At 44.1% G+C, this 27,911-nt stretch overlaps 1 protein-coding gene across 1 annotated transcript in view; it reads right to left on the bottom strand.

The window, feature by feature from the left end:
• The window catches only part of CLPB (ClpB homolog, mitochondrial AAA ATPase chaperonin), a 135,227-nt gene that overhangs the window by 94,684 nt on the left and 12,632 nt on the right, over window positions 1–27,911 (bottom strand). Inside the window, exons 4-5 of the mRNA XM_026658360.1 lie at window positions 20,489–20,575; window positions 8,146–8,249 (exon numbers count right to left, since the gene is read on the bottom strand). Coding sequence (XP_026514145.1) covers window positions 8,146–8,249; window positions 20,489–20,575 — 191 coding nt within the window. The remainder of the gene's footprint in view (window positions 1–8,145; window positions 8,250–20,488; window positions 20,576–27,911) is intronic.

The following is a 27,911-nucleotide window of genomic DNA, read 5'->3' as shown; positions in this document are numbered from 1 at the left end:
AAAAGCTTTAAACTAGGAATTCAGGGGAGATGCTCATGTAATCTCCACGCCTGATTCTAACACTGAGTGGTCGGAAAATCAAGTAAGAGAGGTTACAGCAACAGAGAAAGGAACAACAGAGGGTAGGAGAATGGACATCAAGAGGAAAGATAGTGTCACTGGTATTGGAACTAACAGTCGGGTAGGTGATACTGGCAGTAGAATGACTGTACCTAATTGAGTGAGGAATATGGATGAAGCTGAGCAAAAACAACTGAGATGTCTGGACACCAATTCAAGGAGCCTTAGTAACAAAATAGAGGAACTAGAACTATTGGTGCAGGAAGTGAAACCAGATATTATAGGAATAACAGAAACATGGTGGAATAGTAGTGATGTCTGTAGCACAGCTATTGAAGGGTATGTGCTGTTCAGGAAAGACAAAAATAAAGGTAAGGGTGGTGGAATAGAATTGCATATTAATGAGGAGGTACACTGTAAAGAAATTAGAAGTGATGGAATGGATAAAACAGAATCTGTTTGGGTCAAAATCACTTTGGGGAAGAAAGGTAACAAAGGCTCCCCCGGGATAGTGCTTGGGGTCTGCTAGAGACCCCCGTGATCCAATCTGGATATGGACAGAGATCTCTTTAATATTTTTAATGAAATAAATACTACTGGGAGTTGTGTGATTATGGGAGACTTTAATTTCCCAGTCACAGATTGGGGGACAAGTATTATGAATAATGGTAGCGCCTGGATATTCCTGGATGTGACAGCTGACAGATTTCTTCACCAAATAGTCTCTGACCCTACAAGAGGTGATGCCATCTTAGGTTTAGTATTGGTAAGTAGCAAGGACCTCATAGAACTGGCTGTAGAGGACAGCTAATTCAGCTAATTGCAACTAGGGTCCTTGATTGCAAAAGGGCAAACCTAAAAAAAGTAAGGGAATTAGTTAGGGAAGTAGACTGGACTGAAGAACTCAAGTCAAGGATCTGAATGTGGAAGAGGCTTGGAATTACTTTAAGTCAAAGTTACAGAACCTATCTCAAGCCTGCATCCCAAGCAAGGGGAAAAATTCATAGGGGAGGGTGGCAGATCAAACTGGATGAGCAAGCTTCTCAAACAGGCGATTCAGAGAAAGCCCAAAGCCTACAAGAAATGGAAGATGGGAAGAATCAGCAAGGAAAGCTATCCCTTGGAGGTCAGAGCGTGTAGGGGAAAAGTGAGAAGTACCAAAAGCCAAGTGGGTTAGACCTTGTAAAGGAAATTAAAACTAATAGTAAAAGGTTCTTTAGCCATATAAAGAAAAATGAAACAAGGAAAGAAGAAGGGGGACTGCTAAGCACTGAGAATGGAATGGAGATTAAAGATCTAGGCATGGCCCAACACCTAAACAAATACTTTGCCTCCGTTTTTAATACGGGTAATGATGAGCTTAGGTGTAGTGGCAGGGTGGCTAATGGAAATGAGCTTACAGAAGGAGCAATTCCATCTGAGATGGAAGTCAAACTCAAACAGCTTAATGGGATCCACTCGGGGGGAGAGGGGGCAGATAATCTGCATCCAAGAATATTAAAGGAACTGGCACATGACATTGCAAGATCAATACCAAGGATTTTTAATGAATCCATAAACTCAAGGGGCATACCCTATGATGGGAGAATTGCTAATATACCTCTACCATATCCCCTCTTAGTCTCCTCTTTTCCAAGCTGAAAAGTCCTAGCCTCTTTAATCTCTCCTCATATGGGACCCGTTCCAAACCCCTAATCATTTCAGTTTCCCTTTTCTGAACCTTTTCTAGTGCCAGTATAACTTTTTTGAGATGAGGAGACCACATCTATACGCAGTATTCAAGATGTGGGCGTACCATGGATTTATATAAGGGCAATAAGATATTCTCCGTCTTATTCTCTATCCCTTTTTAAATGATTCCGAACATCCTGTTTGCTTTTTTGACTGCCGCTGCACGCTGCGTGGATGTCTTCAGAGAACTATCCACCATGACTCCAAGATCTCTTTCCTGATTAGTTGTAGCTAAATTAGCCCCCATCATATTGTATGTATAGTTGAGGTTATTTTTTCCAATGTGCATTACTTTACATTTAACCACATTAAATTTCATTTGCCATTTTGTTGCCCAACCACTTAGTTTTGTGAGATCTTTTTGAAGTTCTTCACAGTCTGCTTTCGTCTTAACTATCTTGAGCAGTCTAGTATCATCTGCAAACTTTGCCACCTCACTGTTTACCCCTTTATCCAGATCATTTATGAATAAGTTGAATAGGACTGGTCCTAGGACTGACCCTTGGGGAACACCACTAGTTACCCCTTTGCATTCTGAAAATTTATCATTTCAGTTTGTGAAATCTCCATCATTGGCGGTTTTTAAGAGCAGGTTAGACAAACACCTGTCAGAAATGGTCTAGATAATACTGATTCCTGCCATGAGTGCAGGGGACTGGACTAGATAACCTCGGAAGGTCCCTTTCAGTTCTATGATTCTATGACCCTTCAAGAACTCTAATAGATTAGTAAAACATGCTTTCCCTTTACAGAAACCATGTTGACTTTTGCACAACAATTTATGTTCTTCTAGGTGTCTGACAATTTTATTCTTCGCTATTGTTTCAACTAATTTGCCCGGTACTGATGTTAGACTTACCAGTCTGTAATTGCCAGGATCACCTCTAGAGCCCTTTTTAAATATTGGCATTACATTAGCTATCTTCCAGTCATTGGGTACAGAAGCCGATTTAAAGGACAGGTTACAAACCATAGTTAATAGTTCTGCAATTTCACATTTGAGTTCTTTCAGAACTCTTGGGTGAATGCCATCTGGTCCTGGTGACTTGTTACTATTAAATTTATCAATTAATTCAAAAACCTCCTCTAGTGACACTTCAATCTGTGACAATTCCTCAGATTTGTCACCTACAAAGGATGGTTTAGGTTTGGGAATCTCCCTAACATCCTCAGCCGTGAAGACTGAAGCAAAGAATTCATTGAGTTTCTCTGCAATGACTTTATCATCTTTAAGTGCTCCTTTTGTATCTTGATCGTCCAGGGGCCCCACTGGTTGTTTAGCAGGCTTCCTGCTTCTGATGTACTTAAAAAAACATTTTGTTATTACCTTTTGAGTTTTTGGCTAGCTGTTCTTCAAACTCCTCTTTGGCTTTTCTTATTACATTTTTACACTTAATTTGACAGTGTTTATGCTCCTTTCTATTTACCTCACTAGGTTGTGACTTCCACTTTTTAAAAGATGCCTTTTTATCTCTCACTGCTTCTTTTACATGGCTGTCAAGCCACAGTGGCTCTTTTTTAGTTCTTTTACTGTGTTTTTTAATTTGGGGTATACATTTAAGTTGGGCCTTTATTATGGTGTCTTTGAAAACTGTCCATGCAGCTTGCAGGGATTTCACTTTAGTCACTGTACCTTTTAATTTCTGTCTAACTAACCTCCTCATTTTTGCATAGTTCCCCTTTCTGAAATTAAATGCCACAGTGTTAGGCTGTTGAGATGTTCTTCCCACCACAGGAATGTTAAATGTTATTATATTATGGTCACTATTTCCAAGCGGTCCTGTTATAGTTACCGCTAAGAGAAAGTAGTTAAGGAAATATAGGTAAACAGTAATTAGGATAAAATACAACATGGTTTTGCAAAAGGTAGATCATGCCAGACCAACCTGATCTCTTTAAGAAGATAACTGCTTTTGTAGACAAAGGAAATGCAGTAAATCTAACCTACCCAGATGTCAGTAAGGCATTTGATACAGCTCCACATGGGAAATTATTACTTCAATTGGAGAACATGGGGATCAGTATGAGAACTGAAAGGTGAATATGGAAATGGTTAAAGGGGAGACCCAGCTCCTTGTCCAAGTCTCTTCCCCAGCAAGTCCGAGTTCTCCCCCAAGACCTTAGCTCCTTGTCTGAACACCCCCCAACCCACCATTCTAAGCCCCAGTCTCCTGGTCCATACGGTCCGTCTCTTTCTCTTCCTCCAACAGCTCTTTGGCCAATCCCAATATTCCCTGCCCAACCAACTGGTTCCCAAATCTCCCACCATTTCCCTCATGGGTTTAAAGTCCCAGTCTCGCCCCAGCTCCCAGTCCCGTTGCCCAACAGTCCCAGCCTCCGCCACGGCAGCTCCCAGTCCCAGTCTCCTTGCCTAGCCAGTCTCAGTCTCCACCCTCCCAGTGCCAGTCTCTCTTCCTTCAGTTCCCGTTTCACTATGCTCCTTTACCCAGTCTACTCCTTTCCCTCCCCCAGGTCCGGCTTTTGTCTCCTGTGCACTCAAATATTACTTGTAAATGGAGATTCTTTATGATGCATGGTCCCTATCTGTATTCCACACATGGGTGTGCATGCGCACCATGCGCCTGAGATTGGAGATTTCTAGCAAGTAGTGTCCATTTGTCTGCATTTGCACAGTTGTTCTCCTCATGCTCCAAACTGAGGGTATAAGGAGTAGTGTGAAACGATGTCACACAGTTCCTCTTTTTACTGTAAATCCAGTCATGATCTGCAGCAGAGGGCGGGCAGCAGAATACAGATAGGGACCAGACATCTCGAAGAACCTCCAGTTACACGTAAGGAACCTCCATTTCTTCTTCAAGTACTGCAGGTGGGTGACTGGCACACAATAGTCAAACAGGAGGGGGTGCAAGATGCAGGTGGCATAGGTGCCTGAAATACTGAAGCCCCCACAGCTGTCTTCACAGAAGAAGGAAGGAATAAGTGATCAGGTTGATTCATGTGATTACCTTGGAGATGAATTTTAAGTGGACACGAAGGGATACCTGACTCCTTATGAAATGTAATATATGTTGGGTCTTCCATAAGTGCTCTCAGTTCACGCACTCTTTTGGCTCCTGCAATGGTGACTAGGAAGGTAACCTTCATAGAGAGGTAGGAAATGGAGCAGGTGGCTGGCAGTTCAAAGGGAGGTCTAGTAAGTACTGAAAGATCAAGATTAGGATCCCATTGAGGTGTTGGTTTTACCACGGTGGGAAAGTTCTAATGAGGCCGTTCCCGAATCTGGTGGTTGTTGTATGAGTAAAAACAGTACAGCCCTCAAGTGGAGAACAGAAGGCACTGATTGCTGCAACATGGACCCACAGCAAGCTAATGGAAAGGCCTGACATCTTGAGAGTATGTAGGCAGCCTAAAATAAAAGGAATTCCCACGGATTCCAGGGCTAATTGATTCTGTTGTGTCTGTTCAGCTTGGAAAAGATATGATAGAGGTCTATAAAACCATGAATGATGTGGAGAAATTGAATAGGGAACAGTTATTTACCTCTTCACATAACACAAGAACCAGGGGTCACCCAATGAAATTAACAGGCACTTAGTGCAGGGCACTGGACTAGGTGACTCTCGAGGTCCTTTCCAATCGTACGATTCTAAGAAACTGTTTCCTCCTCCACGCTGTCTGGTTGGCAGCAAGGGCTTCATTCATAGCATAGGTGAGACAGGTTCATTGCTCTCTGTGCCGGGCACCACTGTGACCTGTAGCAGCTGGAAGCAGCCATTACAGGGAAAACCTGGTTTTACTCCTATATCCCTGGACTGGAGCATGCTTAGTTGCTCTGTGAGGATGGTGCATGGTGCACATGCAGTCTGGTCAACACTAGGAGCAGTGAGAGGATGGAGCATGCTCAGTGAGGACAGAATCTTCAGTGATTTAACTACTAAAATCAGAGAAGTCTCTACTGAGCATGTGTGAACTGAGATTCTTCCACGGTTTATAACTTGCCTGCATTTGGTTACATTCGCACAGATACAGCACAAGCATATCTCTGACTCAAAGGCCAGCCCCTGCTAAATTTCAAGTCCACGTTCCAAAATATGGAGACACTAGAGCTGTTCAAAGAAAAGGTCTGAAGATTTTTTTTTTTTAAATATGGGCAAAACAATATTTTCCATAGCCTCGTTCTCAGAAATGGTTGAACCAGTTTGCTGAAATTTTTAAAAAATCAGCCCAAGGCAGACACCCAAAATGAAAAATTTCAGCCCAAATGGTTAAAATATCATAAAATTATAAGCAACTGGAAGCAGGGTCTTATATTGGAAAATGTTGATAGATTCACAGAGTTTAAGGACAAAAGTGACCATTATATGTTCCAGTCTGACCTCCTGTCTATCACAAGCCATTAAATTTCACCCTGAGTTATTGAGCTCAATAACTTGTGGTTCAATAAAGCAAAACTTATCTTTGGCTAAAGTACATCTTCCAAAAAGGCATCCAGTCTTCGGGTACGTCTACACTTACTTCCTGGTTCGGCGGCAGGCAATCGATCTTCTGGGATCGATTTATCGCGTCTTGTCTAGACGCGATAGATTGATCCCGGATCGTTCCCGGAAGTGCTCGCCGTCGACGCCAGTACTCCAGCTCAGCGAGAGGAGCACGCGGCATCGACGGGGGACCCTGCCTGCCGCGTCTGGACCCGCGGTAAGTTCGGACTAAGGTACTTCGAATTCAGCTACGTTATTAACGTAGTTGAATTTGCGTACCTTAGTCCGAAGAGGGGGGTTAGTGTGGACCAGGCCTAAATCTGAAGACATCAAGAGCTGGAGAATCCACCAATTCCCTTGGTAGTTCCAGTGATTAATCATCCTCACTGTTAAAATTCGGTGTCTTATTCGTGATCTGAATTTGTCTAGCTTCAGGTTCCAGCCATTGGTTCTTGTTCTGCCTTTCTGCGATAGATTAAAGAGCTCTTTAGGACCTAGTATTTTCTCCCCATAAAGGTACTTACTCACTTTAATCAAGTCTCTGCTCTATCTTCTTTTTGATAAACTAAACAGAATGAGCTCACAAGCCCTCCAATCATTTTTGTGGCTCTTTTCTGCACCCCCTCCAATTTTTAAACATCCTTTTACAAATGTGGATGCCAGAACTGGATGGACTATTTCAGTATCAGTCTCAACAATGCCATATAAAGAGGTAAAATCACCATCTCTTGTTTAGATCCTGAAAGGATATTAGCCCTTTTCGCCACAGTATCACACTGTAATCTCATGGTCACTTGCTTGTCCGCTATTATCCCTATATCTTTTTCAGAGTCACTGCTTTCTAGGATCTAGTCCCCCACTCTGCAAGTATGGCCTGCATTCCTCGTTCCTAGATGTATCACTTTGCATTTGGCTGCATTAATATGCATTTTGTTTGCATGGGCCCAGCTTACCAAGCCATCCAGATCACTTGGTAGGACTGCCCTTCATCATCACTATTGACCACTCCGCCAATCTTTGTGTCATCTGCAAACTTCATCAGCAGTGATTTTATATTTACTTCCAGATCATCAATGAAAATGTTGACTAGAGTTGGGCCTAGTACCAATCCTTGCAGAACCCCTCCTGCCGCTGAGAATTCCCTACTGATCAATACTCTTTGAGATCTGCCAGTTCTTCATCCATTTAATGTGACTACGTGGGGCTACTGTCAGAAAGCCTGACCATGAAGAATCGGAGGAGGTATCCATAGCAGCTACAGAAACTTAGGGTAAACAATTACCCTGCTCTACAAAAGGGATGTGAGCCAGAGTTTTTGCTAGTGATTTTAATGGACATGGCCTGGGGGAGCCGGATGAGATAAAACACCTTCTATTTAACTTGGAAACATGTCCTTTGCCTCAGTTTTCATAGAGTCACAGGACTTAAGGCCAGAAGGGACCATTTTGATCTGACCTCCCAGAAGACACAGGCCAGGGAACCTCCCCCAGTGAATTCTGCATCTAGTCCAATAACTTCTGTTGGAGCTAGAGCATATCCAGCCCAAAGACTTTAAGCACTGGAGAATCCACCCCACCCCTAAGTAAACTGTTCCCGTGGGAGAGAGCTCCTCCAGTGGTGGAGTTGAAAGCAATGCAAGAGATGCAGTGGTGCATCTCAGAGGAGTTATCGCAGTTCCCAAGGCTCAGGGTACTCTCCTAGACTTTGGAGCCTGCTGTTTCAAGTCTGTATTTTGGAGGGCACGGCATGTAACAGACCTATGCCTAAAGAATAGAACAGATAGCATCTGTCTAAGGGAAAGTAAAAAGCACAAGTGGATCAGAATTATCCAAAGGCCTAACCAAACTCTGGGCATAGAGAGAGACATACTGTCCCTATAAGGTAACATCAACAAAAAGTTTAAGTCTTTTATTACCTTCCAATGAATGGAGTCCCTTTTCTTTGGCAGTCTCATACACGCTGTTGAATTCATCTCCGAGGTTTGCGTCAGCACCAGCTGCAAGCAGGATCTTTACCACACTGTTATAAAATATAATGAGAGCAGGATCATCAGGAAAGTTTCTCAAAGAGACCAGAAGGAACATCAGGAACTAGACACCTTCAGACTTTGCAAAGGAAAAAAATCTCAAGGCACATAAGGTGGGAAGAGTACTCACCAAAAAATTTGCTGCCAGCAAAGGAAAGTTAAAAAAAAAAAACGACAGTGCTTAGCAATATTAACAATCCAATCATAAGACGACTGGACTGAGGAGGCATTCGGAGAAGTGGGCTGCTCTGTAGATCCACATGTGTTGTGAAATATATCTATGTTCAACAGAGGCCAAGTCCAAAACATCTGCACAGAAGTGACTGAGTGCCATGCACTACATTTCCAGTGCACTGATCTGGACTGCCATCCCATAATTCACTCGTAACAGTTGAAAATACAGCCAAGATACACCCAGCAGCCAAACATTTGATGTCAGACTAGCCAGGCCCCTGTAAAGGATGGATCTCACAGTAGCCTAAGGAAAGCAAAATTCAGTTATGTTGTTGTTACATATTTCTAAGGCGCCAGTCACCCTAGCATCTGGGCTTCTTTTACATCTAAGACAACAAATGCATGGGCCTCCAATACCTGGCACAACTGAAGCTCAGTAAGGAAGCTGTGGGGTGGCAAGGTGGCCTATAGATTATCTAGACTCCCACCCTTCGATATGGCGCTTTCACTTGAGACTTGTACTTTGCCTGGACACAACCAAATGAGTCTGCCCTTGAAATGGAAACTCTCCTGCATCCAAGGTCGGATACGAAAAGCATGGATCAGTCCTTACCCCTTTTCTGCCATCACAAGGGAAGAACCCACCTGAGTATCCCAACAATAGATTTCAATTGCTTTCATTGTATTGTGCATTGAAAGTGAAACATGTAACTACTAACTGAAGCTATGCCATAGGAGCATTTTCCTGGGGATCCGACAACTGGTGTGAAATTATCAGTGGAAAGAGTCCTGCGCATGGGATGCAGCTCAGTAGCTGGAAGGACTTTTAAAAAGCGATTTTATTTTTTGAAGTTCAGGAGACAACTGTTAAAACAAACTGTTTTAATATGAACACCGATGAAGAATTTGGGGAGAACACTCCAGGAGGCGAGAGAGAGGGAAGAGAAAACAACGATGATGAAAGCACAGGGTGAGACTATGAGGTATGGTTTTGTTTGCAGATCCTCAGTGAACTGAATTTGGTGATCACAATAGGCCAGTGTCCCTTATTACAAAAAACACAGTTATAATTGACAATACTTGTCACCTTTGGTGGCAGTCCCAAGATAGAGGTTGAGGAAGAGAAATAATCAGATTCTCATCGCCCCTAAAGGTAGTGGTGAGGCATATTGGTAGGGCAGTGAAAAGGGTTGGGGAATCTCCCACTGCTTCTGCTTGTCTGGAGACATTGGACTCTAGTCTCCAGAGCTGTCCAAACTGTCACCATTCAGCAAAAAAAAAAAAAAAAAAAAAAAGAGAGAGACAGGCTAGATTTGGTACAGAAGGCCTCTGTGTTTCTGAACCAAACAACCATCAGGCAAGAATTAGATTTCTTACCGTTTCTGAAAGCAGCTTGAAGCCGGTTATTCTTTTTCCTGGGTTCAGGCATTCCATGGCAACGAGCCAGTAAAATGTTATACAGTATTCATCACAGGCGAGATAGCTTACAGGCTGGCAGAGGTTCTTGACTATGGCACCACAGATTGACTGACATGCACCTGCAGGCTGCATCTTGTCAAGTCACATTTTAAATTTACCTGAAGTTCCTCTCTCATTTACCCCTTTACAGTAAATACAATTAGCAGAATGGAAGGCAGGTGTTTTGTATTTTCAATAAGATACATTAGCAGAGGTGTATTTCTTGCCTTCCACAATTCAAGTCTCGATTGCGTATAAAGTCCAATTTAGTGGACTGAGCACAAAGTTGCGAGTCAGGAGACCTGTGTTCTCAACTATATCACTGATTTCTTGTGAGATTGTAGGGACTTCATTATGTTCACATTTTCAGAAGTGGCTTCAGTTTTGAGTCTGTTTTTTCAAGAGGTGCCTAGCATCTACATCTCCCAGATTTCAAATGAAGCTGTGGGTGTTTGACTCTTCTGAAATCCATGCCCCCATGTTGCTGAAACAGAGTATTCAAGATTAAAATGGTCTCCTGAATCAGTGACCTGTCCTCTGCATTAGTTACCACTTCCCCTAATTTTTGTCATCTGTAAACTTTAACAGTGATGATTTTATGTTTTCTTCCAGTTCATTGATAAAAATGTCAAACAGCTAAGAACCGATCCCTGCGGGATCCCACTGGAAACATCTATTCTATGATGATTCCCCATTTACAATAATATTTTGAGTCCTACCAGTTAGCCAGCTTTTAATCCATTTATTGTGTGCCATTCTAATTTTTTAATCAAGATGTGCAGTACCAAGACAAACATCTTATAGAAGTCTCTGTATATTACACCAACACTATTACTTTTATCAATCAAACTTGTAATCTCATAAAAAAATCAAGTTAGTTTGACAGAATCTATTTTCCATAAATCCATGTTGATTGGCATGAATTACATAATCCTCCTTTAATTCTTTTTTAATTGAATCCCGTATCAACCGACCCATTATCTTGCCCATGGTCAATGTCCGACTGACAAGCCTAAAGGGCATCCTGTTTTCCCTTTTTAAATATAGGCACAATATTAGCTTTCTTCCATGTTCTGGAAATTCTCCAGTGTTCCAAGACTTATATAAAATCAACTTTCACAGTCCAATCAGCTCACAGGCCAGCTCTTTTAAAACTCTTGGATGCAGGTCATCTAGACCACTGATTTAAAAAGGTCTGTCTTTAGGAGCTGCTGTTAAACATCCTCCTGAGATACTACTGGAATGGAAAGAGTGTTGTCATCATCATCATCTTCAGATAAGACTATCTTTGTTCTTTTTCCCAAATCCAGAGCCAGAATATTTATTGAACACTTTTGGCTTTTCAGTATTATTATTGATAACTCTATCATTTCCATCTAGTAATGGACCAATTCCTTTGTTAGGATTCTTTCTGTTCTTAATATACTTAAAAAACTCCTTCTTATTGTCCTTAACTGTGCTAGCCATAGATTTCTTCTTGCGTCCCTTTACTTCCCGCATCAATTTCCTACAATTCCTAGCTTTTGATTTATATTAATTACTATCAACTTCCCCTTTCTTCCATTTGTTTAAACAGCACAGTTTCTTCCTCAGCTGTGGGATTGTGGCTTCTAATAAAGTGTTCTTAAATAATTCTCAGTATCATTCACGTTTTTCTGATTAGATCCTTCTTCCCAGCTGATTTGGCTCATAATTGTTTTGAGCTTTGTGAAATTGGCCCTTTTAAAGCATCAAGTATATATATTTTTGATTTGGACTTTACTCTGTTGGCACATTGTAAATGTGACCAAGAAGTCATGTTCACTTGTACCAAAGTTACCATTTTTAATTATGTGCTCAGTTTCTTCTCTGTCAAGATGAGGTCTAATATGCAATTCCCTGAGTTTGGATGCAACACTTTTTGAGTTAGGAAATTGTCATCTGTAGTATCACGCATGTGGTTGGATTAGATGACCACAGTGGCCCCTTCTGGCCCTTAATATACAAACTCATGAATCATTTCTAAACGCAGAGCAGATTGCCTTCAGTACACTGATGATATACAAGTGTGTCTTTATTGTCCTGTGGATTCTATATTTGAAGGACAGTTTGGAGGAGATGTCCATCTGGATGCGCAACTGTCACCTTGTTCTCAGTCTTCAGTAAACAGGTACCAGACAGGAGTCATGGATACCAGAGGGTTCTTTCCTCTTTTGGGTCCCCTGTTCAAAGGTAGCGAGCCAGCTTAAAGATACCAGCAATATCTTCAACCACACCCTTACCATGGAAAACCCCAAGTCTGAGACAAAGGTACAAAATCTGTGATGGGTGGGGAGTTTCATTTGTGCAATTTGCACTACTATTCTGTCACAGCCACGCACACTAGATCAATTACTGCAACTCTCTCTCAGCAGGGCTTCCAGCAGTGCCTCTCTGACATTTGCAGCTTGGCCAGAATGCTCCAAGTTGGTACTGTTGCAATTTAAAGCCCTCAGCAATGAAGGTTCTGGCTACATTCAAGTCCTCCTCTTCAGCCTTGTCCTGAAGGGTAACTGCACTCAAAGACTGCCTGGTTTTTAAGGGTCCCCACTACTGTAGTTAAATTGACAGGCCATGACATATCCTAGGGTCCATCCTCTCCATCTTAAGAATAAAAAAAAACCACTTTAAGAAGAATGAGCCCAAGTTCCAGTATGGGACTTGAACCCACAACCTTCTAGCCCAGAGTGGAGAGACAGCCACCGAATGAGTCATACAGCTAACACATAAACAATGACTCATAACTTCCTTGGCAACTCCCGCCATCAGCTTTTCCCTTCTCCCTGGCTGTGTTTGTTGAGCGTTCTTCCCAGGCTCTTGATCCACCATCAACCTCTGTGTTCTCAGCAACTCTTAGGAATGAAGAGAAAGAACCTTCCTAACTCAGACCAGGAGAGTTTTCTTGATGTTTGTTTTCATAAAAACGTCAAAGAGCTATAGAGAGGCAGTGCTGAATAGTGGTGAGAGCAGGAGGACATGGAGACAGAACTCCTGGGTTCTGTTCTGTACAGCTGTCTGCTTCATTTTCCCCATCTGTAAGTATGTAGCCACACCTCATAAGGCTGCTGGGAGGCTGAACAGTTCATAAAATAGCGGCACGAGTCATTACTGGGAGTCTAACCTTAACTCTAACATTTGGTAGTACAGAACCCTGTCCCAAGACGACAGCTCTGATACAGTATGTCACACATTCCAAATCAATTCCCATCCGACTGCTGTAAAAAGGAAGTGAAAAGAGCTTGCTGGTCTCAACTCAAAAGGACAATCGCCTGTTGTACGATCAGCCTCTCTATCCAATCATCCTTCAATCTAACCTCCTCCTTCTGTGACATGCGGTCCCCTCCAGGCAACTAATGTCACCGAATTTTCCTTCACAGAGCCAGCCAGACATTTCTGGAATCACAAGTATTGATTGCACCTGTCCAATTTGCAGGTAATAAGACATTCAAGCAGAGTAGCCTTTGCTAATAGTGCAGTGATAGTGCAATGGAAATACAGAAGTCGCCATACTCATCAACAAAGCATGTGAACATAATCAGAGGAAATAAGGCAACTTGAAAATGTATATAAAATTGTATATAGTTTTTTATATACCTATAACAAGGTTGCAGTATGGGCTAGTGGTCAGAGGAAGGGAACAGGGCCAGGAGTCCTGGGTTCTCTTGCCTGCTGTCACTGGGTGACAATGAGCAAAACACTACCCCTCTGGCCCTCAGTTTCCACATCTGTAAAAAGGGGGTAATTCTTTCCTTCCTCTGAGGGGAGTTGTGAGGCTTTAATTAAGCTTTATAGACCATTATGAGATCTACTGATGACTGTGCGGTGCGGAACGGCAGAGGGGAAAGGACATTCCATCATTGTTTGTGCCCTGTTCTTTCTTCTGCACCAGCTCACAATTATTATTGGTAAGTGAGTCAGTGCAAAGGCTGTGATTTAAATCCAGGATTCCCCTCACCTTGTTTTATGATGTACCTCCTGTTCATTCCCTCCATCAGGCTCCTGGGTGGCTCTAGTAGAGTACTACTCTCCCATCAGCGAGGTGGTGTGCTCGGAAGAGGCCTGCAGTATGTCTGAGCTGTAAAGGCAGGCTTTCCTCAATAACCCTAACCCTCATCGAGCCCTGGCTTTAATTTGCTGATCGAGTTTTAATTTGATCAGAGACAGAGGCTGTTCATCTGTGCAAATATAAATCTAAATTGACCCTGGTGATGACTCAGAGGGCAATGCTTAACTAAAGTTCACTGGGCAGTTCAATCGATTGCAGTAAGTGCTTTCTGCTTTTAGAGGCTGGGCCAGCATATTGTTAAGAAAAAAAGAGCAAGGCACCTGGGGTGAGAGAGCTGGTCTTGGCTGGGTCTGCCCCGCAAACCTACCAACACTCAGGCAGCTGGAGTTGGTGAACCAAGAAGGGCAGTGATCCTAGTGACAGGGAGTTACAAAACACAATGCAAGGGCTTCAAGGGATTTTGATGAGGGGCAGTGCTGGGCTTTAGTGGAAGCCGCAAGTCCTGCTGGACACAAAGAGGATCCCTAGAATAGTTATATCTTAACTTTCTGTAGAACTCAGCATGGGAATAGAGGGGTGGTTGTAAGGAAAGAGCAGTTACTTACCTTCTCGTAACTGTGATTCCTTAAGCTGTTGTTGTCCGTGTGGACCCCAGACTAGATGCGCACGCACCCTATGCATGCGAGAGCAGAATTTTTTGAACAGCAGAGTCCACTGGGCTGCACTGGGCCACTTATGCCTTTCTACCCCCACCACACACACCATAGAGCATAAATGGCAGAGCAGCTGCAACCATCCCTCAGTTCCCTCGCTAATGCAGGATCCCAGAAGAAGAAGAACTCCAAAAAAGCAGGGATGGAGGGAGGGTCAGGGGATCCACATGGACGACATCTCATAGAATCAGGGTGACTGTGCCCGTGGCATAAAAGAGCTTAGTCTCCGGAGGGCTGTAATACTTCGGTTTAATTTCAGTTGCTGGGATTAGGGGGCAGGTGCTGGGTGGTGTTGGTGGCCTGTGATACACAGGAAGCCAGACTAGATGATCGGGTGGTCCCTTGTGGCTTTAAAACCTATGACTACAAGGTACGTAACCGTTCTCTGTTCTTTGAGTCTGTGTGTGGGGGGATCCCACTCCAGGTCACTGATAAGCTGTGTCCCAACTGGACGGTGGGACTGAGGAGTCGTGACTGCCACTAACTAAACAGCGATTGTAACACTGCCCTGCCAGGTCTGGCATCTGACCTTGCAGCTACATCACGGGTTCAGTGTTTAATCAGAGTCAGGGAGTTATTCCATTTAGCTGCCTTGCAAATTTCAGCTATGGGGATGCTCCTGAAGCATGCAGAGAGAGAATACGTTTGGGAGAACTGAGGGACGCTTGCGGCCGCTCCACCCTTTATGCCTTAAGGTGAGGGAACAAGGACATAACTCATACAGGAGCGGCCCTACGGACACTGCTATTCAAAAGATTTCAATCTTGCCTGCATGGGGTGCATGTGTCTCTAGCAAGGGATCCCCACGGGCACATGCTGAAAGAAAACTATACTGCAACAGCTGATGCAACACCCAAGGGATGTCATCAGAGCCTCCTCTCCAACTGGCTCTATGCAAAGGCAGCACGGCCCACACCTGCATAGATAGCACATTATGCATGCAAGTCTACATGCCAATGAAGCTCCTGACTCTAGAAGCTTCAGGATATTTATCCCAGTTGCCCAGCTCTGCTTCAGAAACCTCCGAATTATATGCCTGAAGTGGAAAGACTGAAAGCGAGGCTATGAAGCAGACATATGTACCTAATATAGGTACTAGACTGTGCCAGTTAATCACATCACTGCCTATAGACACTGAGAGAATAGCTCCAGACAAGTCACACTCATTATATGCCTTAGAACATACCCACTGATCTATACAGTGCATGATGCACTATTACTACTAATAAAAAACATGTATACAGCGCATTAGATGTACAATGTGCTGCTCACTCAAAGAAGAGACATATTCCCCAGCCACAAAGAGCTAACAATTGAAACCAGGCGACATACAGGAGAGGGAGGGCCAGGGGATTAGCGAGCAGGAGAAGCAGGGAAAAATTGCACAGAGAGGTAGGGTGTTTTGGAGGGATCTGAAAGAGGAAAGACCAGGTGCTTGGTGGGTGAGCAAAGGGAGGGTGATCCAGACGTGTGGGATTGCAGCAGAGAGGGCATGAAGCTGAGAGTGGGAGAAGGAGATGGAATTGGGGAAGGGGATAAAGTGAGAGGACTGGAAAAAGTAGGAAGTGAGAGCAGCAGTGAAAGCAGAGACGTACCACAGATGCAGCAAGATTACACATGGCCTTGTGAGCAAGGACGAGGAACATCCCATTAAGAGATAGGGAGCCAAGGGAGGGACTCAGTTAAAAGCATTAGCAGGTGTGGACAGGGAGGCATTACGTGAGAAAGGACACACATACGAATACATAACACTAGGACTAGCCCCTGCTCCTTTAAGAGAGCATTATGGAATCTTTAAAAGGGAAAGTTTCACAGTGGGACACAAACATGTAGAGATTTGGCTAGAGTTGGGGTCCCTTCCTTCTTCCTGAAACTCCTTCTGGAGAAAGAACAGGAGTCCTTGTGGCACCTTAGAGACTAACACATTTATTTGAGCATAAGCTTTCGTGGGCTACAGCCCACTTCATCAGATGCATAGAATGGAACATATAGTAAGAAGATATATATACATACAGAGAACATGAAAAGGTGGAAGAGCAATGGTCTCAAGTTGCAGTGGGGGAGGTCTAGGTTGGATATTAGGAAAAACTTTTTCACTAGGAGGGTGGTGAAGCACTGGAATGCGTTACCTAGGGAGGTGGTGGAGTCTCCTTCTTTGGAGGTTTTTAAGGCCCGGCTTGACAAAGCCCTGGCTGGGATGATTTAGTTGGGAATTGGTCCTGCTTTGAGCAGGGGGTTGGACTAGATGACCTCCTGAGGTCCCTTCCAACCCTGTTATTCTATGATTCTATGGAAGTTGCCATACCAACTCTAAGAGGCTAATTAATTAAGATGAGCTATTATCAGCAGAAGAAAAAAAACTTTTGTAGTGATAATCAAGATGGCCCATTCCAGACAGTTGACAAGAAGGTGTGAGGATACTTAACATGGGGAAATAGATTCAATGTGTGTAATGACCCAGCCACTCCCAGTCCCTTCTGGAGAGCCACTTCTTTCACAGCACCTACAGGGGATCAGAGTAGGATTAGAAATGAGTCCTGGTTACAGAGAATGATCAGCTGGGGCACAGTCAAAATGGAAGGAACCTTGGCACTGACTGAAAGACACTGAAATTAACAGAGCCATATCAGGATGCTACAAAAGCACGTATCTCTGTGTGACAAATATCCCGCAGAAGCAAGAGCTCTCACCTCAGTGTAAGATGAGCAGGGGGCTCAAGGTTTTGAAACCCAAGTGATTTTATTTCCCATTAGACAGGTTTTCCATTGAATCTGTCCGGTTCTTTAGCTGCAGCAACCGGAAGGAGAGGGAAATGAAAGCTTTTATTTCCCGGTTCCTAACATTGCTTCCATCTTCCCTGCCATCTACTAGCCTTGCCAGAGCCCTACAAATACCTTAGCCTTGTGGTCCTTCCACAACCCCCTTGAAACCATCATCTTTCCAGCTGAGAAGGACTGGACAGCAACAGCTGCAGGGGTCACTGGTGAGGGATGCAAGAACTGGCCTTCCCCCAGTAGGATCTGAGTTCGCTGGCTTTGCAGTGTTTCCCAAACACTGATAAAGGGGCCCAGGGTTTTGTGACCAGAATATTAGACTGCTCCCTTCCTTCCCAATGAGTCTTGTGATGGGCTCTGAGGCACCCCACTCCCTGCCTCCTCATCAGCGGTTCACATGCTAACCTTCAACAGAGCTTCAAAGGGCAGCCCAAACCTCTGCTCCTAAAGCAGCCAGGTCTCCACTTTGAGTTAGATTCACAATGGAATAGAAGGGAGCTGACACTGTCTGGGACAGCTGCAAAGTACTGATCTATGGAGTGGTTTTATACAGACTAAGATGTCACAAACAGCATCAACAGTGCAGCGAGGACTCGAAGTGCAGTGCACTCCAAAAAACGACTTTGTAAAGATGGCATTGTGGGGCTTATGTTTATTTTCTCTCAGTGACTCCAGATTGAACATGCTCAGTCAGACTGCCAGCACCATAAACTCCCCTGGCATCTGAATGCCAACCTGAGATCTTTGCTCAAGTACCAGCAACACCTAAAACATGTGCCATCGGAACTTAGTTCACAGTTTTGCTGATGCGTGATTTCTCATACTGATGTTGGTTCTGCTGGGCTATGAAGCGCCACAGAGTAAAAACTTACTTTGGTCAATAACATCTGCTGCTATGGCTGGATATACACAGGAGGCAGGTCTATTAAGTAAGGAGGACCTGTTTTTACATTGTCACTTGTCAGAGTAGAGAGACACTTTAAAAAATTCAGCACCCTACAACTGTTAGCATAAGTCAGACAATGCAATTAACTTAGGCCTACAGGTGCCAGAAAGCATGTTGCCCAGATCACTATTAAGCATGTGTGCAGTTTGGTTGGCCAGCATGGAGGGAGCTGACATCTTTAACCTGTTCAGGTAATATTGTTCTCACCCCACTGCAAATGGAGCTTTACATGAGAGAAAAAGAAAATAATCACAGTATGTCCAGAAAACCAAGAGGCACCTGGCACTGGAAAGGATATGTAGAGAGAGCTAAACTCTGTGGGCAAACCTGTGTCACTGAACCAAAGCCACCAACTCCTAGTGCTCTTTTAGCTCCTCAGCCCCAAACTACACATCTAATACCAGGGCCAGGCTCTTTAGGAGTCAGGTTAAATAGGTCAGTATTTGTACTGCATCTGCGAGTGGACAACTTGGAGGGAATTTCAGACACTCTTTGTGTCGTTTTCCAGCTTAGTATGTTTCCTGGCCAACGGCGAAACCCTACTGGGTACACTGTAAGGCTAGACATCGCAGCAGAGGCCAAATACGCTCCTGGTGTTACCCCAGTGATGCCAATGGAGTAGTTACGCTAGGGATGAATTTGGCCCTAGTTTATACTTGTTTCCAGAAGGAAGTGAAATATCTAATTAACCTTTCATTATGTTTACAGACGAGTCATAGTGAGTTTCAGATAGTCAAGGCCTTTGTTTAAAATTATAGGCAATAATCATCCACAAGGCATGGCAAATAAACCTGATTCACCCAACACAGCTCAAAGTTTCAGACTTTTTGCCAGACACCCAAATAAGAAACCCAGTTGTTAGTCTTGTGCCAGTGCATAACGAGACTAGACTGGGTCCTGAAGGCCTTTTAGTGCCTAGAGGTTTTTGTCACCAGTTCTACCTGATTTCATCCTATGTATCTTAAATAGTAAGAAGGGTGATCCAGCTGGGGTAATTATTGTACCATGAACAGCCTTTCTCCTTGTCTCCCTTCGAGCCTTTGCACCTCCCCAAGCCCTGTTCTGGTCCATCAGTCACTTGGAATGGTCAACAATCGTCACACTCCACTGCTGACCATTGTCCATCAGCAAAGGTGGGAAGCTCCAAATCCATCCCTCTGCGGACATGCAAACAACGAGGCCCGTTGCTGCTCGGACATCAAAGTTAAACAAACAGACCCAAGCCCCCGCCTCTCTGCCCATCTTAAGGAGCTCCCCGAGGAGGTCACGACTTTCAGCTTGTCATCGCACACATCAAAGTTTGCACCACACACAAACTCGGCACACGGATTCGAATCGTGTCGCCCGAGAGCGGATATTCAGCTTTTGTGCCCCGCTTTAATCCTGTGTTTTCCCAAGTAATTAAGCCTTTTTGCTTATGAACTTGTGACTAAGTAAAGCATCTCTGAGAGGTTGTAACATCAAAGCTCATTCTACCGTCTGTCCCACGTTTTCTAAAATTGGATTTCTCTTTCTCTCTTTTTTTTAAATAAAAACTAATTGAATTTAGTTGTAGACTGAATATATTTAAGAGTGCCTTTAAAGGTTACCAGAAGCCACAGTGATCATCCTGGGAACTAAAGAGGTCGGACACAGAGTCAGCCCTTTTGGTTCATGAAGGCGTAGCATGAAAGCCACAGCACTCACCCCACAAGCTAGGGGAGAAACAGCAAATCCTACTGCAGCAACTTGAGACTTTAGCTGAGGTACTGACACAGTGCGACCTGCACCAGTACCACCGCAAGGCTACAATCTCATCAGATCTCAAGATAAACAGGTTAGGCCTGATCAATGCTCGGATGGGTGTCCTCCCAAGAAAACAAGAATGCTGCAAGGAAACAGCACTGGTGATTCAATGCATAGTGCTCTCCCCTTTCAGCCAGTAAACCAGTTGGGGTTCTTGGTTGTCATACTGTACATAGGTAAATGAAAAGTATAAATATACGGTTTCAGGTTTAACCAGCAACCACATCCCAGAACTGCACAAGAGGGAGACTCCGAGTGCAGGTTGTTTAGATGGAATCCATGTGGGTTTATCAAAAGGAGAACGCAGCATAGCAACTTACCCAGGATGGTCATAAACAATGCTGGAAAAAAAACTTACCTAGAATTTCTGTTTATAGCTGCTACCATGAGGGCTGTCCAGCCAAGCTTGTGCCTAGCATTCACATCGGTGCCTTCCAACAACAACCTACACAAAACAGAGAGAGACGGCGTCATAAGATTTTGTTTCTCCCCCACAGACATAGGCAAGGGTGCTGAATGGATCAGGGGGCTGGTAGCAGAATACAGAATCTTTCATCTCAGGGTCACTGGTTCCAATGCAGCCCCGGGCAATAATGACTGAAAGTTGTTATGGTCTGACAGCTCTTCAGCAGCCAATAGGAAATGAATTGGTGGGTCTCAATCCAATTCCTAGTAGACAGGTAACATCATAACTAGCAGGCCTGAATCCTTTTAAGGTTGCTCACATGGATCTTAACAATTCACCAGTACGCTGGAGGAGGGGAAGCTGGTGGACACACATACTGATGGACGACTAGAATTTTTGCGCTGAGTAATAGCCATAAAGGATTCAAGGCTGGGTATCATGAGAAGGCCAACAGCTCTTGAAGTGCCACATACTAACATGGCACTATTTTGGAGCATTCTCGCATGGCAGTAAAAGCCTTATAGAGGCATCAAACAAACCTTTGTGCTCTTTCAATAAAGATCTTTCCACCCATTTTGGACCACATTCCTAACAGACTCCTAGCATCCACTACAAAACTAGTTCTTACCTGGCTATTGCTAGCTTTATTTCTTAATCTCCTCCACAACCCACTCCTCAGGGTTATGGTCCTCTGCCCCGCCTCTAATCCTATACTCCTAGTATTATTAGCTTAGACCCTATTTGCAACTGATCCCAAGCAGTATCCTAGAACGGAGTTTTTCTTTGTTATTCTTATTCTTTGTTATAGTACTGAGTAAGTTTGATTTCTTTGTTAATGGCCAAGACTTTTACATTATAAATCCATGGTACATCCACATCTTGAACACTGAGTGCAGATGTGGTCGCCCCTTCTCAAAGAAGATATATTAGAATTGGAAAAGGTACAGAGAAGGGCAACAAAAATGATTAAGGGTACGGAACAGCTTCCATCTGAGGAGAGGTTAATAAGACTGGGACTTTTCAGCTTGGAAAAGAGACGACTAAGGGGGGATATGATAGAGGTCTATACAATCATGACTGGTGCGGAGAAAGTGAATCAGGAAGTGTTATTTACTCTTTCACATAACACAAGAACCAGGAGTCAGCCCAAAACAAAAGGAAGCACAACTTCATGCAACGCAGTCAACCCGTGGAAGTCGTTGCCAGGGGATGTTGTGAAGGCCAAAACTATAACAGGGTTCAAAAAATAACTCAATACGTTTATGGAGGATCGGTTCATCAATGGCTATTAGCCAAGATGGTCAGGGGATGCAACCCTGTGCTCTGAGTGTCCCTAGCTTCTGATTGCCAGAAGCTGGGAGTGGACAACAGGGGACGGATCACTCAAGGATTGCCTGTTCTGTTCATTCCCTCTGAAACATCTGCCATTGGCCACTGTCGGAAAACAGGATATTGGCCTAGATGGATCATTGGTCTGACCCCATATGGCTGTTCTTATGTTGTTAATTAGGCAAGCCAAACAAGAATTTGAAGAGTAACTTGACTCAGCAACTCAACTCAGCAAAAGACTCAGTAATTAACAGCAAAAACTTTCTAAGTACATCAGAAGCAGGAAGCCTGCCAAACCAAGTGGGACCACTGGATGACTGAGGGGCTAAAGGGACACTCAAGAAAGATGAGGCTATTACAGAGAAGCTAAATTAATTCTTTGCATCTGTTTTCACTGCAGAGGATGTGACAGAGATTCTTGCACTGGAGCCGTTCTTTTTAGGTGACAAATCAGAGGAACTGTCCCAGATGAGATGTCAGTAGAGGAAGTTTTGGAACAAATTGATAAATTAAATGGTAGTAAGTCACCAGGACCAGATGGTATTCACCCAAGAGTTTTGAAGGAACTCAGATATGAAATTGCAGAACTACTAACTGTGGAATGTAACCTATCGCTTAAATCAGCTTCTGTGCCAGATGACTGGAGGATAGCTAATGTGACACCAGTTTTTAAAAAAGGCTCTAGAGGCAATCCTGGCAATTACAGGCCAGTAAGCCTAACTTCAGAATCATGCAAACTGGTTGAAACTAGAGTAAAGAACAGAATGATCAGACACATAGAGGAACACCATTTGTTGGGGAGGAGTCAATATGGCTTTTGTAAAGGGAAATTATGCCTCACCAATCTATTAGAATTCTTTGAAGGGGGTCAAAAAACACGCGGACAAGGGTGATCCAGTGGATATAGTGTACCTGGACTTTCAGAAAACCTTTGACAAAGTCCCTCACCAGAGGCTCTTAAGCAAAGTAAGCAATCCTGGGATAAAAGGTCCTCTCATGTATCAGTAACTGGTTAAAAGACAGGAAACAAAGGGTAGGAATAAATGGTCAGCTTTCAGAATGGAGAGAGGTAAATAGTGGTGTCCCCCTTGGAGGCTGAGTCTGTTGTGTGCATCTCCCACAGGAGTTCCCCAAACAGCCAAGCCACACCGATTCCACTGCAAAGGGGCCCAGCATAACCATGGAAGAGGGACAGATCTGCCCCTTAGAAAGGTATTGACTGTCTCCCTTCATCTTTGTGGAGCTTTAACTCTGACTCTCTTAGGTCTTGTCTACACTTAAAATGCTATACGGCACAGCTGCGCCGCTGTTGCGCTTCAGTGTAGGCACTAGCTGTGCCGATGAGAGGGGTTCTCCCATGAGCGTAGGTAATCCACCTCCCCAAGAAGCGGTAGCTAGGTGGACGGAAGAATTCTTCCATTCACCTGGCACTGTCTACATGGGAACTTAGGTCAGCTTAACAATGCCACTTAGGGATGTGGATTTTTCATACTGCTGACCGATGTAGTTAAACCGGCTGGTGTGGCACGGCCGGAACTGGGGTCATTTCGACTGCCACGTGCCGCCGGGGTTAAGAGTTAAGGCCGGTTAACAATAAGCCTAACGCTTACCGGTTAACCAGTTAACTTTTAACCTTTTACATCCTTAGTGCACACGGTGAGCATGGACAGTGAGCAGGCTAAATCTTCTGGCTAATGACTTCTTGGATAGTTATATTCAAGAGTTAGTGATGTTGAAATTGACCAAGATCACTACAGGGATCTGAAGAAGTGAGGTTTTTACCCACGAAAGCTTATGCCCAAATAAATCTGTTAGTCTTTAAGGTGCCACCAGACTCCTTGTTGTTTTTACAGGGAGAAAGTCAGCAATAAGGACATCTTAGATGGGTTCATAGTTCAATGGGCCAGTGACAGGAACAAACGTTTGGGAGCCCACATATTTATCAGAGGAATAGACTTCCAAGTAAACATTTACCAGATTTCTATCACACTCACTGTAACGTCACTAATCCAGCCCATTTTAGTCACTGCATGAAAAAATGCTGCTACCACTCTAACTCTGATGTGTTCCAAGCAATCTGTTTTGGTTCATCCTTGAGATAAGTCTTCCACCTCCCCCCGCATTTCCTTCCCTTCTTGAGTCTAATCACTGAAAAGAGGCAACAGAACTTTAAGCACATCCTTGCAATCTGAAGAGCTCTCTTGGAGCTTGTCTACACTGCGAAGTTGTGGACAAAACTTTTGTCTTTCATGGGTACTTAAATAAGCCCCCCCACGGAAGACAAAAGTTTTGCCGACGCAAGTGGCAGTGTGAACGCGGCTTTGTCGGCAGGAGCGCTCTCCTGCCAACAAAACTAATGCCGCTCGCGGGGCTGGAAGTATTTTGACGGCAAAAGTGCCGACAAAGTACCAAAAAAGAGCGTTTACGCACACTGACTTTAAAAGTCTTTTAAAGCTGCGTGGTATAGACAAGCCCTTAGATACAGGTTGGTAGAAAGAAAAAAACATTCCTGCCTGTTCAGAATTCTCTCCTGTCCCTGTGTAAGGCACAGTAAGTGCTGGAGCACATGGCATGGCAGCCTGTGTGCAGTGCAGATTGTTATCTTTAGTGAGCAGCGGTGCATAAGGGCTGTGTTTACAGTAATAACAGAGACATGCTGGGCTAGTCTGTCTCAGACTCATGGCCACTGCTGGACACGGCGGTTAAGTGTCTCGCTCGAAGTGGCATTGCCTGCAACATGAATCCACACCGCTGCTCCATCTGCCAACTTCACTTTACACAGCCCCTTTGGATAGAAATGGAGTGCCAATAACCCCAACAGAGGCTTCTTCGGGAGGATCTTTGTGTGGTACTGTCTCCTCACAGAGTTTTAATGCCAAGCTGCCCACTTCAGAGAGTCCCAGCTTACTGGAGCCCCATGGACCAAATTCAACCCTGGCTTCCAAAGAAGTTAATGCATCTACTCAAACCAGAGCTGAATTTGGCCCCAAATCAACAGGAGGTAGAGGAGGACAATGGTATCATTTCACGTCTGATTCTTTACCATCTGACTCCAGCCCAAAGTCCTTTATGTTAATGCCTAATTCTTTCACCCACCACCGATACACAGCCACTTCCTGCCATCCTAACGCTGTGCTGGGCGGGGAGGGCCAGGGCTCTGAGGTGGCACCGAGCACTCTCTCCCTCAGAGCTGCTGGGCTGGCTGGTTCTTGCTCGCATGCTCAGGGTCTAACTGATCGCCATATGTGGGGTAGGGAAGGAATTTCCCCCCAGGTCAGATTGGCAGTGACCCTGGGGTTTTCCACCTTCATCTGCAGCATGTGGGTGCGGGTCACTTGCCAGGATCATCTGGGTGTATTGCATTAAATCATTCCCTACCATTGCAGGGACCTTGAGCACTGGTGCACGTCAGTCCCTCTTATTCTCTGCCCGTGGCACACAACAGTCTGGTCTCCTATGGGTCTCCTTTACTGTGGTCTCATTTCAGTTGTTGGGTTTCGTGTGTGAGTGCTGAGTAGCCTGTTAGATACAGAAGGTCAGACCAGCTGACCTGCTGGTTCCATCTGTCCTGAAATGCTAGGGCTCTGAGGCCATAGTTCAGTAATGACTCAGAGGAAAGAGTGCAACTAAACCATCTCACCTTTTCACTTGGTTTACTTTGACCATTTGAAAGCACTTTGTGCATAGTCAGTTTCACTGTTTCCCCTGTACAGTCAGTTAGTCAATTTCCCCTGTTTGGGTGGGTCTTTCACACAGTAACAGGGCAATAAAACACTTTATTACATGGCGAAATGCTACTATAACCCTACAAAACTGGCAGAATTCAGGGGTGGGCAGGTCTGGCCTGTGAAACTACTTCTTTTTTTACTAATAAATAATAGTGCCTGGCTTTTATCTAGTATCTTTCATCAGAGGGGCTCAGAATAGTTCACAAAGAATTGCCCCATTTAAGTCAACTGAGGCCCAGGAAGGTTAATTGGCTTTCCCAGTCAGTGACAGAGCCATGAACAAGATTTCCCAGTTCCCCTACACTAGCAACAAGAGCGCTGTGACTCCCTGAAAAAAAAAACCCCAAGTGTTTGCTTTTACATCTCATGCAACCTGCTACACAACAGCTTTGTAAGTGCCTGGTCTCTCTTGAATTCAAATGGGACCCTCTCAGCCCTACTCCTCATCACCAGGAAGGTGCACCTTGTACTGGGAAGGACTGGTGCAAAGGCACCACTTCCTCTTAGAAAGCATTCACAATTATGGAGATTGTGAAACAGTGACAGGCTTTTCCTAAAAACTGCTCTGGAAATTCATTTATCAATATATACCATATGTGTTCTTCTTTCATGATCATTCAACTGTTGATGGCCCTGATACCCCAATTAAACCTCCTATGAAAGACCTCACACCCACGCGAAGGGTGCTGGAGTACTCGCTAGAGGAGCTGATTACAGGGTCAAGGCCTAAGGTATTGGAATTAATCAGCAGTTTTCCATTTAGGAACCCAGCTTAAGTAATCTGAAGCATGTGGAATGCCAAATGATCAAACCTAGTATGAAAAATTACTAGAGTCACATCATGTAGCGTAATATGCATTGACATTTCATTTAGGAGCATTTTTTTAAATCACCGCAAGATGCCGAGCAACTTAACAGATTTGCTAGACAACTGAACTTTATGTTCAGGGTGCGTGAGTCTATCATTAATATTTTCCCAGCCTGATTTAATGATATGACAATCGATAAAGTGACGACCAGTGTTCAGATCCTAGACAGCCAAATGTATTTACCAGCCGGGACATATTTTTTAATTAAATAAAATCCTCTGATCAATGCTTAGGATGTCTATCGACATTTTAACCAAATAAGATACAGGGTGCTCACTATTAACAATTTAACACATACATGCACTGCCAACAATATGAATACCGTCATCACGTTTTTTCATGAGACAAACACATCCTCAGCTGTTGGGTATACGGGGAATCAGTGTCAATAAGTAAACATCTGGGGTGTGAACTGATGAAAGGCTGAGCTTCTTAAAGGGTTTCAAAAGGATCTCAGGATTATCAAAGTTTGGACTCAGTTTGCTTTGGTGTCAAAGAGTTTGGATGTTTCTCTAAGCCAAGCTGGACAGTTCACAAGGACGGATTTTCTTGTGAAATTTCCAGTACATTTGCTTCCTTGAGAACAGTCTCTCTCGTGATATTTGGGCACGTCTGGTTCCAGTTCTATATGAAAACCGCCCTTTGCCTAGATGGCAAAGCTCCACCAGTAACTCTGTACAGGGCAACATCTCCTTTTAAATAAGAAGAGGGTTTGATATGACTCAATGATCTGACCAGCAGAGCATCTTGAGGTGCTTTGGAATTTTCCGAAAGGGCTCAAGATGGGTGCGAGGGCAGAGTGACACACCTTGCTTTTGGAATAGACACTATTCTGCCTTGAAGTAAACAGGACCTAAAACTCTGACACTTTGATCCATCCAGAAAAGAGATAAAGGATCCAACTTCCCTGTCGCCGAGTATCTCCTGTTGCAATGCAGCAACTTTTCTTCTCCCCCCCGGCTGCCCCGAGACAGATGTGGCTTCTATTCATCCCTCCTATCCCATGAGTTCTGGGTGAGTAACTCAGTGACACTGCTGCTTAAAGCCAGAGCCCAGAGGGCATGTTTGAGTTTGTGCTCAGCGCCTGGGAGCATGCCCGGCTCACCCTCCTGACAGGTGGAGGAAGAGGAAACTTGAACTTTTGCAACAACAATAGCTTCTGTTTCTCTCGGTCGCTTAAACATTTCTCCGCCCCCCACCCCCACCCCAATATGTTACTGTTTAACTGCAGGGGTGGCTCACTCTCCTGGGACATGCCCTCAGCTTTGCAACTTTAACTGCAAGAAAAAACAGTAAATTTTAACATTACAGCATAAGCTCCTCTTCTAAACTCTGGTGAAAGAGTTTGTCCATCCAGGAGGACTACTTAAGCCACTGCAAAAACCTCTGTTCATGCTCTTGTCTTCCTAGAGGCAGGCTGCCTAAAGACTACATTTGCTTCTGAATCCT

This window comes from Terrapene carolina, unplaced genomic scaffold, assembly GCF_002925995.2.
Source record: "Terrapene carolina triunguis isolate 2854851 unplaced genomic scaffold, T_m_triunguis-2.0 Scaffold430, whole genome shotgun sequence".
In the NCBI taxonomy this organism is placed as follows: domain Eukaryota; kingdom Metazoa; phylum Chordata; order Testudines; family Emydidae; genus Terrapene; species Terrapene triunguis.
Note: the sequence above shows the minus strand (reverse complement) of the source record. Positions and strands in the feature narration are given on the sequence as shown.